The sequence below is a fragment of the Frieseomelitta varia genome, unplaced genomic scaffold (assembly GCF_011392965.1).
Source record: "Frieseomelitta varia isolate USP_RPSP 00005682 unplaced genomic scaffold, Fvar_1.2 scaffold_805, whole genome shotgun sequence".
Lineage (NCBI taxonomy): Eukaryota > Metazoa > Arthropoda > Insecta > Hymenoptera > Apidae > Frieseomelitta > Frieseomelitta varia.
The window spans coordinates 407,199-420,670 of record NW_025110596.1 but is presented as its reverse complement, the minus strand read 5'-3'; the positions used below and the strand labels follow the sequence as shown (position 1 = coordinate 420,670).

The 13,472-nt window shown below is 36.3% G+C and overlaps 2 protein-coding genes across 7 annotated transcripts in view; one reads left to right on the top strand and one right to left on the bottom strand.

The window, feature by feature from the left end:
• LOC122536162 lies at positions 1 to 1,995 on the bottom strand. Of its 6 annotated transcripts, none has more exons than XM_043668309.1 (3): positions 1,523 to 1,995; positions 1,143 to 1,282; positions 1 to 988 (listed from the first exon to the last, which is right to left on the bottom strand). In XM_043668309.1, the coding sequence occupies exons 1-2, from the start codon at positions 1,718 to 1,720 to the stop codon at positions 1,154 to 1,156; spliced, it is 327 nt and encodes a 108-aa protein (XP_043524244.1). In that variant the 5' UTR covers positions 1,721 to 1,995; the 3' UTR covers positions 1 to 988; positions 1,143 to 1,153. The 6 variants fall into 6 exon arrangements, with proteins under 6 accessions (XP_043524244.1, XP_043524245.1, XP_043524241.1 ...); XM_043668310.1 differs by having other exon boundaries at positions 1 to 967; XM_043668306.1 differs by having other exon boundaries at positions 1 to 1,089; positions 1,158 to 1,282.
• A 352-nt stretch (positions 1,996 to 2,347) lies between these two features.
• The window catches only part of LOC122536161, a 30,299-nt gene continuing 19,174 nt past the window's right edge, over positions 2,348 to 13,472 (top strand). The window contains exon 1 of the mRNA XM_043668304.1: positions 2,348 to 2,613. Within this exon, the coding sequence (XP_043524239.1) occupies positions 2,532 to 2,613 (82 nt within the window). The 5' untranslated portion in view covers positions 2,348 to 2,531. The remainder of the gene's footprint in view (positions 2,614 to 13,472) is intronic.

The window sequence follows — 13,472 nt, the reverse complement described above, 5'->3', positions numbered from 1 at the left end:
TTTTTAAGAAAACGATAAAAATGAATAATTGCCTTGAGAAACGAGATTTTGAAATTCGAAATGTAAGGTATCATGACATTTATCCCACTATATTTATGCAGCGGATTTGGCACGATACTAATCTGGCAATAATCTAACTGGCACGAAGACATATATACAAGATGGTAGTAAAAATTCAGCTATGGGTCAAAAGTGACCCGGTGTCGGTTCGCCGCGTCACTCATTTACGTCGGCCAATCGATTAAGTTGACATAAAGATATTCTCAATTTATTTTACTCGTAATTAGAGGTGTGTGATTCCTCGAACTGGTGGTGTTCCACGACACCTAATCTTCGAGACATTTTTTCCTTCTTTTTCTTCGGTCTTTACCTATTTAGGCGCTATGATGTGATTCATCGATTTTCTTCCGGGTATGACAGAGGAAAATTTGTCACTTCCTAGAAAGACTAGTTTACTCGTTGAGAGTGTTCATTCATCACAAGGAACGAGATGTGTAATTGATAATTCACGTAGTATTAAATTACAATACAACGATCGTTGTGATTCTTCCATCCAAAGAATCTTCGGTCTTGCAAGAAAATGAAAGCACGATGTTATTCGAATATATGTTATTTACAACATGTTATTATTAAAGATTATCATTATTATTATTATCATTGAACGTCAACGAAATAAATGTTGTTATTAAGCGTTGAGAATTACATCAGGGAAACGTTTGACATCTCCTTGCAACAGTTTATTGCGTATTATAATTTATAGCTGTATTTCATTATAATTTATTATAAATGTATCAAAAAACTTCTGTTTGCGCGCTGTGAAACAGAACATGTTTTTCTCTTTTTCACGCAGTAAAACAACTTAATTCGCAGTTCATTGCGAGTAGGAATATTACGAGCTCATTACCATTTTCTTAACGACGACGTTAAACATTAAATCTTTGTGCGATATCCGCTGGTGGTTTGGAATCTATTTTCAAAACAGTGGTATCTGTTAAACGACATTCACAAATGTAGAATACAATACGTATTGAAAGATTCATTATAAGTCACATTGATTTGTTCGTTACCGAACAACGAACACCAAATGAACTGAAAAATCGTGAAATCGTGCTTACTACATCGAAACAATCACAAACGTTTACCTAAGCCAAGCTTACAGTTGGTTAGACCATTCAGCAACTCGATGCATGAACTCGTCTTCGTCGTCGTCGTCGTCGTTGTCCACCCAAGAATCGTCGTACAGTAAACCGTTACCGAAACAGTAAAACCACAATCTTGAAAACTGCGAATAAAAAGTATTGCGAACTTTGTGCGAATTTGCATGCAGACGCAGAGATAGGCTAACTGGCGGCCCTTGCCCCTACTTTCTCGATCGCTACCCCCTCCACTGCATCAGTCTCTCCGCTTGTGGAGGGGGTAGCCCTGACGATCACGAAAGTGGGGGCCAAGGACGACTCATGCCACCTCTGAGTGAAATTGCAAAAAGCGAGAACTCAAGAAAAATCTCTAAAATTTTCTTTACCCGGACTATGTCTGAATAGTCAAAACGCTGGACGCAGACACTCACGATCGCCGTCGTTATTAAGAGCACCAGAAAAATCAAACTGATCAACCTGGGCTTGTGATATTGGTATAGAGACTCCAAACTTTCGAACGTGCTTGTCTGAGACGAATGCAAGGAGTCGAAGCACTTGATCGCCACGTCCATCGTCATCGTCATTGTCACACGATACTCTAAAATACTACTAGTCCACAACTAACTAAAATACTTCGCATTTGGCGGTTCAGAGGTCCGAACAGTAGAATCAGATGCTCTTGCGAAGACGTGGAGGCCCGGCAACGATAGTTTTAGCACGATAGATCGGCTGGCGTTTGCGAACTGCAATCCGCGCGGCGAGAACATGTGTAACCAGAAATGCGGTGCACGAGTGTAAAGTTCGGCGAGGCGTAGGAAGTCTCGTGAGAGCGAGAAAGGGAAGAGAGTACATACGAGTGGCACGGCGCGGCGCGGCGCGGCGAGTCGGCCAGAGAAAAGGATTTCAAGCTATTGGATAGAGAGCGAGCAAACGAGCGAGCGAGAGACGGCCCGTCCCACGACGGAGCGGCTCGTGGTGGGGTGTCAGCCGCGGCTTATCTGGCGACTTTATGTATATTACGATGCCCAAGGCAGGAACACGAGCAGTTCACTGCTGGCTAACTGGTCGGAGAAGTCGGCGAAGCCGAGTCTGAGCCCGACGGCCCAATTCACCGAGAGAAACGTGCTCGCCCGTCACGTTGAGACGACTGAGTTTGTAAAATCTTTCGACGTCGCGTACACGCACACGTTGAGACACGCGGATATTTACGTTTGCTGCGTGTATAAATATATGTGTGTGTATAAATATATATACATATATATATACGAAAAATAGACATTCGCGCGTGCATATTGTCGGTCAGGTGCGCGAAAACAAAACCGTAGCAGTGGAAGCCCGAGGCTATCCGGTGTTTGGCAAGCTGTCGCTGATTCTCAGTGATCACTACGATCCAGGATGATCGTCCTCGCATGGTCCTTGTTCGTGCTGGTTTCGTTACTCGTCTCCAATCAAGCGTTCCTCGCTACTCCCGTATCAGGTATTGACGAGTGATCATTTTCTTCTTTTTTTTTTTTTTTTTTATGTGAAAGTAACTGTTCATATTGATATGTACGTCTGTGTCACTGTGGGACTTGAAAGAATAAGATAATTCAATATCGATTATTTTTCCTTTTTCTCGATTTTTGCTGTAATATTACAGTGCACGTACACAGACAGGTGAACCTACATGTGTTTCATTTTGAACCAAGAAGTGAAAACACCAACGTCTGTGAGTAAATGTCAATTGTTCGCACGCAAGGTACGTTTCGAAGTAGACAAATTTCGTACGTTTCTTCGAATCGTTTCTTTGACAAAAGTCAAACCTAGTTGCCTTATCGGATAAAGAGCCGCCGTGTCTCACGTGGCGCCTCCGCGATTGAATTCTCCGCGGTCGCTGGAGAAATTGGCGCACACGTGTGTTTCGTTCTCGTATCGAAAGACACGGGTTCCCAGTTCGAAGATTCTGGTAAGCGTGACTTTCTCGAGTGTTTGATAAACGGACGAGTGAGTAAACAGTGATCGGCTAGATTCGGGCTTGAACCGAACGAACATCCTACGCACGAACTCGTAACATGGCACGTATCACAGTTTTGTGAATGAATCGCGGCCTCGTTCGTTTTAATAGTTCCCGATGCATCGTCGCTTGAAAGACTCACGTGATCGCCGCGTTAAATTAACGATAATTTCACAACAGCATGATTTTTACGTGCTTGCTTACGATATGTCAGCTTGTAATTGATTGCTGTTTTTCGGTGGACTAATGTTACACCCGGGAGCTGATACTTTGTGCAACATAGGTCGTTTATGTAACCTCCAAGTCACGTGAAATTACAGAGAGCGAGTACGTACGTACAACTCTGTCGGCCAAACTTTTTACGCCTTAGTCAGTGTACTATCGTTATACTACGTTAAGAATCTTGGAGAGTTTTTTTTAGCGAGTTTTTCTACCTTCACATTTTCAAATTATTTCAAGTCTGATAAGATATCGTCTACTTTCACCTTTCAAATTAGTTTAATTTATTTATATTATATTGCTGCTCTCGTGGTGTCACTTATCATCCTAAATGACAATCGACATTGCAACACGTGCACGATGTAGCTGATTTGTTAACTTATTCGACTGTTTGAAGCGAATTTTGTTCTTTAATTCTCGATTTTTTTCTTTTGTTATTTGAAGATTTACGATTGTGTATACCTGCGCAAAGAAACCAAGGCCAGCTTTGCCATAGTTTTAGTACCGTTAAAGCTATATTGCTTCCGTTCATCATACTCGTTTAAACGTCATTTATACATTAGTTCGAAATTTCGTTGTCCCTGCTAAATTTATAAAGTCTATAAATTTATTGTTATCAGTTTCTCCTTATTATATTACCATGGTATATCTTTATATTATGGATGCTACGAATCTATAGGGTGCGTCAAAAGTTTCTTCCCACCTATCTCTTTTTCTTTTGTTCAATAAAACATCAAAATGTAAGAGAAAATTAATTCTTTTAACTTTGAATTAAATTTAAGTGCAAACATGATTTTTTTCATCATGTTTCAAAAAATTATTTCCTTCAAATGTTGACCGTCAGAGCGATCGCAAATTTACGATTTTATTTTAGTAGGTTTGTGAGAAAATACAGAATATCAATAAATACACGAAAATCGAAATAGATCATTTTACAATTAACCCACTGTCTATATTGTAGGACTTTGATAAAAGATGGTTGTTTATTTAAAGTTAAAAAATAAGAAATTTTATTTAATGGTGATTTTACACTGTTCTCTCGTAATATTTACTCGCTAACATCGCTAGACTCGCAGCTCTCAACTCACTTTGTTCTCTCTGGCTGCTCGAAACTCACTGCCTTTTTCCTCATCTACACAAAATTCGTCATTCATACACAGATACACACAAACGCATCCATACCCTCAGTATCTTAAATGCTAGGCCTGGAGGGTTAGTCATAAACATTTCCAAGTCCCAGGCCTAACCTTCTCTACCTGCACTTGGGACATATAATTACAATTGTTGGGCACTGGAGAAAGTGCTGGGCCTTTTCTCAGAATTTGCCCATCCCACAATATTTATTTTACTAGGATAAATAAAATTAGCTCTTTCTTAGATTTTTGATGATTTATTATATTATATTATATTATTATTATATTATATTACATTCTATTATATTATATTATATTATATTATTATCATATTATATTATATTATTATCATATTATATTATTATATTGTATCATTTTATTATATTAAAAGAAATGGATGGGAAGAAACTTTTGGCCCACTCTATACAAATCGCAACACCAATATGAAAAATATCTTTGCTCAGTTGAACTATTTGATTTCTCTCTCACAACAATTGCCAACAATTTTCTAAATTGTCCAAACGAGATGACAAATGAAGAGAAATTCAAACGGAATGTCACGCACGAATGTTAGCGCCTAATATCGATCACAAAGATAGAAATTCATCCTCCGATGGCAGTTCGCATGTTTAACCTGGTTCTATCAGTCGAACGGTTAGATTTAACTTCCGTGGATCGTCAGCCAGCGAGCAGTAGAGATAGCTAAGTGAAAATTCAGCTTGAATCGTTGCCACCGGCTAATATTTCCGACAAGTTTGCCACATATCAAAATTGATCATCATCCAATTTTATCGGCTATTCCCCTCTTATTCGAGCTTCTTACTCAGACATTGTATAACTTGCGTTCCAAATTTACACATCTGTCCTCACGTGTCAATCCGCTCTGTTATTTAACTGTGAACCAGTTAAACATATTGTATCCTATTTCTCTTTGAACTTTGTTCATTTCAACTTTAATGCAAAGCATCGTGATTTGATTAATTGGCGTTAATCGTCAAGTAAATTTTAATCAAGCGAAACAATCTTTAAAAGATATTTTTCACATTGGTATTATGATTTGTATAGGGTGGGCCAAAAGTTTTTTTTTTTTAATACAATGAAGTAACATTTTAATTAGTTATAAATTAATAATTTAATTATTTTAATTTTAAGTAAAATTTTAATACAATATAATATACTACAATTTACTCGGGTGAAGGAAAAAAGTTACGAATGAAGTGAGATTAAATGACATGCATTTTTGTTAGTTGAAACGTGAACGCAGGCTGTGAAACAGTCGGTAAATAGAAGGTTTGTAGGTAGTCGATCGTTCGAACCGATGCGATCAGAAACTAATTAGCCAGAGAGACTCGAATTATGAAACTTCTTCGCGTCGATCGATGCCAATCGGTATATTACTGATGTTCGATAACTATTTCTAGCGAGATTTATTCGATAAAAGAGGCGTCCATCAATCATCCCGTTCGATCCTCGTGCAGAAAAACGTCATCTTCTAATTTTCAATTCAAGCATAATTCGTCATATCATGTAACAACACATATCTAACAAGCTACTCTTTTTTCTTACAAAACATCATACGGTTTACAGTTCTAAAAGCTTGCTTTGCGGATTATAATTTAAAAAAAAAAGAAAAAGAAAATCCTAAAAATTCTGAAAACAAGTTCTCCTCTCTCGTGCAACATAAAAAATTCTCTCTTTGGTGCAATTAAAAATTCTGAATAACCTTTTTGGTAGGTACAACTTGAAAATGTGTTTTCTTCTGTGTTCCCTATTTTTCAACAAAAAATTCAATACTTATATACGTTTGTTAGTAAATTTCAGCACCTAGCAAAATTGTCTTCTTATTCAATTTCCTGACTGTACCCGCGTTTCTACAAAATTTTAGAAATATCGAAATAGTGACCTACAGCCTTAGGCATTCAGGAAATCTCAATCTTCAATTACGTTGTATCGTTAGATCGTGTTGAAATAAAGAAATCAACAAGATATATTTTTAAGTGTATTTAACCACTTGCGCTGGCAACTGATTGCGGACCATAACGAGTGACCAAACCGTATACAATAATTCGCTTTCTTTTTGAACTCGTATCGTCGGTACGATATCACTGGATAGAAATTATTGAGAAGTCATAAATTTATTATTTGTTTTGCCTATTTTGTTTTACCTAAATATACTTAAAACTGAGGATTTTGGAACAAAAAAATTCTCGACGTGCGCGAGGTTAAGTACATAGGGTGGATCAAAAATCATTTCCTACTAAAATAAATCGTAATTTTTTTTATTACGTATTTGACGACCAACATTTGAAAGAAATAATTTCTAAAACATAATAAAAATAATCACGTCTTAACTTAAATTTAATTAATTTTTTAATTAAAATTTTATTAAAAGAAAAAAAAAATAGGCGAGAAGTAAATTTATAACAATAATCATTTCAAACAGTGCTAGACTGTCTTTACGCAATTGCTTTTAAGATGTACAAGTTAAATGAAAAAAAAAAAAAAAAAAAAAAAACAGATATCAGAGAAAGAGAACTGTCTGAGACCTTCCAGTGTTAAAATTTTGATACCGATCGCTGTAATTCACATTTTCAGCCACGTGATTCTCGCGATCGACATCGAACGAGATTACGAACGGTCAGTGTTTTCATTGTTTCTCGTACGCGATCGATATCACTTTTCAGGCACTTTCGACGATCTGGATCGAGGACGAAAGTCGCAGAAAATACGCGGCTTAATTTTCGAGACGAGTGATCGCGATCGATCACGAACACGGTCAAGTGCTTTTTTCATTTTATCGATTGCGAGAGTCGAGCATTTAGACCCCTTACAACCAGGTTATTATTATTTTATTATACTTGCCGACGGGGATCAGACGAGGATTTGTGATTGATTAAATTTTTTTTTTTTTAAATCGGAGCAATAAATCGGGGATTGACGCGTTGTTATCAGCGCGTTCGTTGGTGGTAACAACGATATATGTACATAAGAAAGTTTCAATACTGCAACTTGAGACGCAATTTCTTGTCCTCGCAACGTTAACCTTTCGTTAAGAATTACGATTATTTGTCTGAAATGAAAACTTTATTTTTTCATTATATATATTGGTTCTTTCAAATCTGTAGAACAAAAAAAATATATATATATGTATTTAGTTTTAAATATTTGTCGTCCACGTTCGTGCAACGCAGAAATGCTGCTCTTATCTTTCTATCTAAATAAAATAATAAAATGTTGCGTGATCGTGTCGTGTAATATCAATTGCAAATGATTGTGTAATATCAATCATAAATGATTGTTCGTGGATAATTGGAAGATTTTTTCACGTTCAACACGCAAGTTTTGGAGAAACAGTGTACATCCTCGGGGGATATTTTTCTCGATTCGGACGAATTAATTTTTGAGCGATTTATATTCTTATGAATCTGGCTTTCCTCGAACGTACACGCATGTCGTTTGAACAAACCGATCGTATTGATCATACCTATTTTTAGATCGCGTGAAACGATCAATCATCCAAATAAATTGAAAATAAATCATTTCTCAGTATACGTGCAAATCAAAAAGAAAAAAAGAACAAAACAGTGATTAATTTTAAATCTTATTGACGAATGTGTCGACGTGTTCAAGCTTTTGATAAGAGCTTCTGGAAAATTTGCAATTTTTTATTATTTGCGGAATAAAAAAAATCGACTTTTTAAAGTCGTCTGTTCGACTTTGACCGATCGTTCGATCTGTCACGAAAATATTTGATTTATCGACAGTTCCAAACTTATGTGTCTAATATTTCCTTTTTTTTTTTTTTTTATTCTATTAGTGTTGTTATGTTTGTTTTCAAATATCTGAAAAAGCTTACTAGAGCGTGGAAAATTCTATTAATCATTCATCGTCGTTAATAGCGAAATACGAAGACGCGAGTTAACAGCAGCGAATTAATAAAAAAGAAAAGGGAGGAATCGAAATTGGTCGAAATGTGTGTATATAATGGAAAAATCAAGAACAAAGGCAATATCAGGTATTATTGCTCTTACATGTAGAGCAAATGCATATAGACCACACATTATTTCGCGATCCACTTCACAATGCACACGAACAAGACGAGAATGGTTCCATTGCGCAAACACAAGTATCAAAAGCAAGCAGAATCAAAGTGCACTTGGACGGAATTTGTCTGCCAGAAAGTGAAAAGGAATGCCGTAGGCCACAAATTAACGTCTCTCGTACGCTTGAAAAACCACGTGTATGTATCTGGCCATGTCACGAGGCAACGGGGTCAAATTCAACGTTTGACCCCGAATTACGTTTCGCACTTGGTTTCCTTTTTTCCATACGAACGATTGGGACAAACAAAGCTCCGAGAAAAAGGATGCGAGAGGGAAAAAGCAAGAACGCAATATGAAATTGACAATTAGAAGCTGATGAAGAAGAAGAAAGAAACAAGAAGATGGGAAAAGTGGGAAGAAAAATTTGTAATGAATAGAAATTCAACGATTTGAGTATTAAAAATACTTCAGGAACTCAGGATTTCACATTTCATACTTTTACGAACGTAATTGAAGAAAATAGAAATTTTGGTGGAAAAATTACTCTACCTATATATATATATATTTATTTATTTATTTATTTATTTATATTTATATAGTATAGGGTGGACTAAAAATCACTTCCTACTAAAATAAATTCCTACTAAAGTAATTTTTTTTTGTTATACATTCTTTATACAAGTTTTTGAAAAAAATCATGTTTGAATAAATTTAATTTAAAATCAATAAAATTACTTTTTTCTCATATTTTGATGTTTCGTCAAAAAAAAAAAAGAAAAAAAAATAGATGGGAAGAAAGCTTGTGGCCCACCCTATATTAAAAAAGGGTATTACGCTTCAAATATTTTTTTATCACGCAAATCTACAACATACTTCAGAAACTAATTCGATGTTCATTAATTCTCGTTTGCTTCGTCGTTGAATTCTCTTGGCTCCCTCGAATCACTGACAAAGTGGCGGAGTTGCCCTCTTTTCAATTCCCAACAATTAAAAAAAAAAAAAGAAAATTAGTGTTTAGTCTAACGTGATCCAAAGATCCGCTTTCTTTAAAAAAAGAAAAGAAAAAAAAAAAAAACTGACGCGGAGGTTGATAGGCAACGTTAAACGGAAAACAGGACGACGAGAGGCCGGATGAATTTGATTTTACACACGTTAATTACACGTGCACCACCGGGTTGGTGGGCCGAGCCACCGTTGGTAGTTAAATACTCCCGGATCGATTCGTTTACCTTAATTGTCGCCGGTTATCCGTTAACGAGCCTGTCGTTTTTCTGTCAGCCCTATTGGCAACTTGCCAGTGGCCCTTTTTAAACCCACCACCGGCAGAGGCAAGGCTTCGTCGATTGGATATTGTGGTGAACTGCTGCAGCTGCAGAAAAGGCTTGCACGCGAAAGAGCGAGCGCAATGCTTGCATGCCTAAGGTGGCTCCAGCCTGGCCTGCTGGATGTATCGGGGGCAGAAACAATAAATATCGAAGTCGTCGGGCCGTGACGACGAGTGGAGAAAGTATATAAGCAAAGAGGAGGAATTCTGGCTCTCGGCCTTTTTGATCTTTCCCCCCCTTTTTGTTTTTTCTTCTTTCTTTTCAATTTGGTTTAAGATTCAGAATGAATGAAGAGAGAAAGAAAGGGAATATGACAGGAGAGGATAATTGGCGCGCTCTGGGAATCGTAATAAGCGCGCTGGCCACTTTATTGCTATTTTGAATAGTGGAACGAGTTTGTGTATGAAACCGTTTTAATCTGTCTGTAACTGTGGTTGGTTTTCTTGCTTGAAAGTTATCGTATACATTCTTATTGCATTTCATCGAACTACTTCTACACGAATTACTTCGAGTGGTCATTGGTGGCCAATTTTCAACTGTAGTGCAACGATCAACGGAAAAATATGAAAATTCCTACGAGAAAGTATGAAATTCTGGTTATAGAGAGTTGAACGTACGCACGTTGATTTTGTTTTCTATTCCTTTTATGAATCGCGCCGTACTTTCTATAATTGTACTTGCCATTTTATTGGTACTTTCTGTTGGATTCGTTGTAGATATATAACGTATCGATAATTTAACCTTTCAACACTTGAAATTGTATGATATCGTTGTACAATATTATTTTGGAAATTTTATACGGGAACTGAAATTATCAGAATTCAGGCTACTATCGAATCAAACAACATAATTTTAAAAATTAAAAAGCAGAATGTCAACTTCAGTTAATTTCTGAACTGTTACTGCCGTAACATCAGATCTGTACAGGTTCTGTAACGCGAGAGCCACAGAACGATGGCTAGAAAAAGTAGAACTCTCGTTAAGAAACCTAAGATGCTTCTTGACATCTCTCTTTGACGTTTTCATCGTCTTTGACTTTTGTTGGGTATTTCTATACTTCTGTATCCCATAACGTGTACGGGATAAAAATTAACCCAGAATATCGTGCGATTAATTATTGTAGATTCTTTATGCTTCGAGGAAAAGTGAAAAAAAATCACGCATAATAAGTAGAGCACATTTTCCCTCGAGTCATAAATAAATTTTACGATCGTACCTTCTTCTAGCAACTACACATACATCGAATGAGATTCGACTTTGGTGATAATGCGATTAGAGATATCCGATTATAATCGACATTCACAAATCAACCGGTGCGGGATGCACAGTCCGTTCGATTATTCTGGATCGTTAATCTCGATTTCACGTTGCGGGGAGAAAATTATTCAAAAATGACGTCGTGGAACGAAAAATCTGGAAGATCGACGTGATCCTCTAGATTTTTGGCACGATGCAACGTGACATTGTTTCTTACAAGCTCACAATTATTTTACTTCGCCAATAATTATTCAAAAATGAAATACATAATTATTAAATATGTCGTATATTCTACATATTCGTATAAAATAAAGTATGTATAAAATATATATATAATACATAATACATATTATAATATTATATAATACATAAATATATTTAATATTATATTTAACACATGTTTTATTACCATATATATATATTTATATTGGTATTTATATATGTACACACGTATGTACAATATGTATTAATATATATAAAAAAAAAAAAAGTCTCCTGCGCTGGCAACTAATTGCGGACCATAACGAGTGACCAATACCGTACACTATATAATAATTCGTCGCTTTCTTTTTGAACTCGTCGGTATGATATTACTGGATAGAAATGATTGAAAAGTAATAAGTTTATTATTTGTTTTGCCCATTTTGTTTTACTTAAATATACTTAAAACTGAGAAAATATTGCAATTTTGGGACAAAAAATTCTCGGCGTTGCAAGAGGTTAAAAACATTGGTAATTGATTAAATTAAATTATTATTAACAATTATTTTCAATGATGCGGCACAATTTTCATTTCTCAGTAATTCTACACTTTCTGCAACGAAACACGTGTATATCGTAGTAAACGGAGGTCGTACGTTCCCAAAACGGAGTTTGAAACTTCCATCATTCTATAAATTCTCCGAGACAGAGATTTTACTTCGAATGCACATACGAGCATGTTTCTCTCGACTTTTTGCAATTTAAATTCCAGAATGTCTACTAATCTTAATTGGATTAATTAACTGAAAAATTGATTGCTCAGGTCAAATTTTGCTCTGTATTAAATAAATTACGCTCCAAGTAAACGATTTTCAGTTGAGAAAAACAAATGACTATGAAAGTAATAATTTATATAATATTCTCGGAATTTACGACGTCACTGATAATTATAATCAAAGCTGATGATCGCTTCGGCATGTCCATTGCAGATGTTTTTCTTCTCGGTTTCGAGGAGGATCAACGAGAATGAATAATCGCCCGGCAACATGACTCGGCTTGCTTTCTTGCATATTCAACGAAGTTCCAACCTCGACGCATGTAACGCCTTAAACCAACTTTTGCGTACCTGCTGTTTACCAGGAATTCATTAAAGAGATTGATACTAATTAGTAATTCAGTTCTCGCAGAAAGTCTTTGCATAATTTTTTGTTCAACAGCGCTGTTTTACACCTTTTTCTCACAGAAAAGTTTAACAGTTTCCTGCACACGACTTCTTATCACGTTGAAGTGGTTTCCACGAAAAATAACTCTTTTATCACCTAAGAATCTGCGCTCGAAAGTCCGAAAATTTGAAATATTAAAAAACTGAAAAGACATACTCGCCTTCAACTCGTTCGAATTTTTATCAAATTAATCGAAGTAATCGAACGAAACGATCGAGGAATTGGATCAAATATAATTTTGAGATTCCTTGGATTCTATTAATAGACTTTGGTAATCTAATCTAAAGAAAATTGACAATTATCTTTGAAGAATGTGACGTTCGACGTGAAAGCTATCAAACACACTAACAACGAAATTAATCAACCGTGTTTTCTTTTTCGAGGAACGCGATTAGATAAATTCAAACACGCGCAAGTGATCTTCGTATTTCGTTTGAACAACTCGAACAATATGAACGTCGATGGTGCACAAGCTGAAGCGTCTTTCTCCCTCGAGCATGTTTCGGAAGCACCAGAAATCCATGTTGTTTCGTGTGCGTTAATGGACGAGAAACGAAACTGGGCTAAGAACTGGGAGCTGAACTGGAAATCGAACGGGGCCGCATTGTGCCGATTAAAGCGCGGTCATTATCGCGGCATTATTGTACTCTGGCTGGTCTAAAATCGAGGATACTCCCCGATCGGCAAATCGGCAGTTCGTTACCACAACTCTGCCGAGAAATCGACAGATTTTTTACGGAGCTTTCTTTAATTAGAAGAAGCTTAGAGAACCCTCTTGCAGGCAGTTAGAGACTCGATGAAAGACTTCGTTAACCGTGTTTTTGCGCTGTAAATTGCTCGAATCCCATTAACTCTTAGCATGTACCGAGATGAGGAGACGATCGACGTTCTTTTGTTAGGGATTCTTTCTTTCTTTCTTTCTTTTTTTTTTTTTTTTTTTTT

What these genes read in the sequence shown, in the direction of transcription:
- LOC122536162 (XM_043668305.1), bottom strand. Translation starts at nt 1,720, where the DNA reads ATGACGATGACGATGGACGTGGCGATCAAGTGCTTCGACTCCTTGCAT. An exon ending in ACTATTCAGACATAGTCCGG is followed by an intron (nt 1,283 to 1,522) that starts GTAAAGAAAATT and finishes TTTTATTCGCAG; the next exon opens with TTTTCAAGATTGTGGTTTTA. An exon ending in GCTGAATGGTCTAACCAACT is followed by an intron (nt 989 to 1,157) that starts GTAAGCTTGGCT and finishes GTCGTTTAACAG; the next exon opens with ATACCACTGTTTTGAAAATA.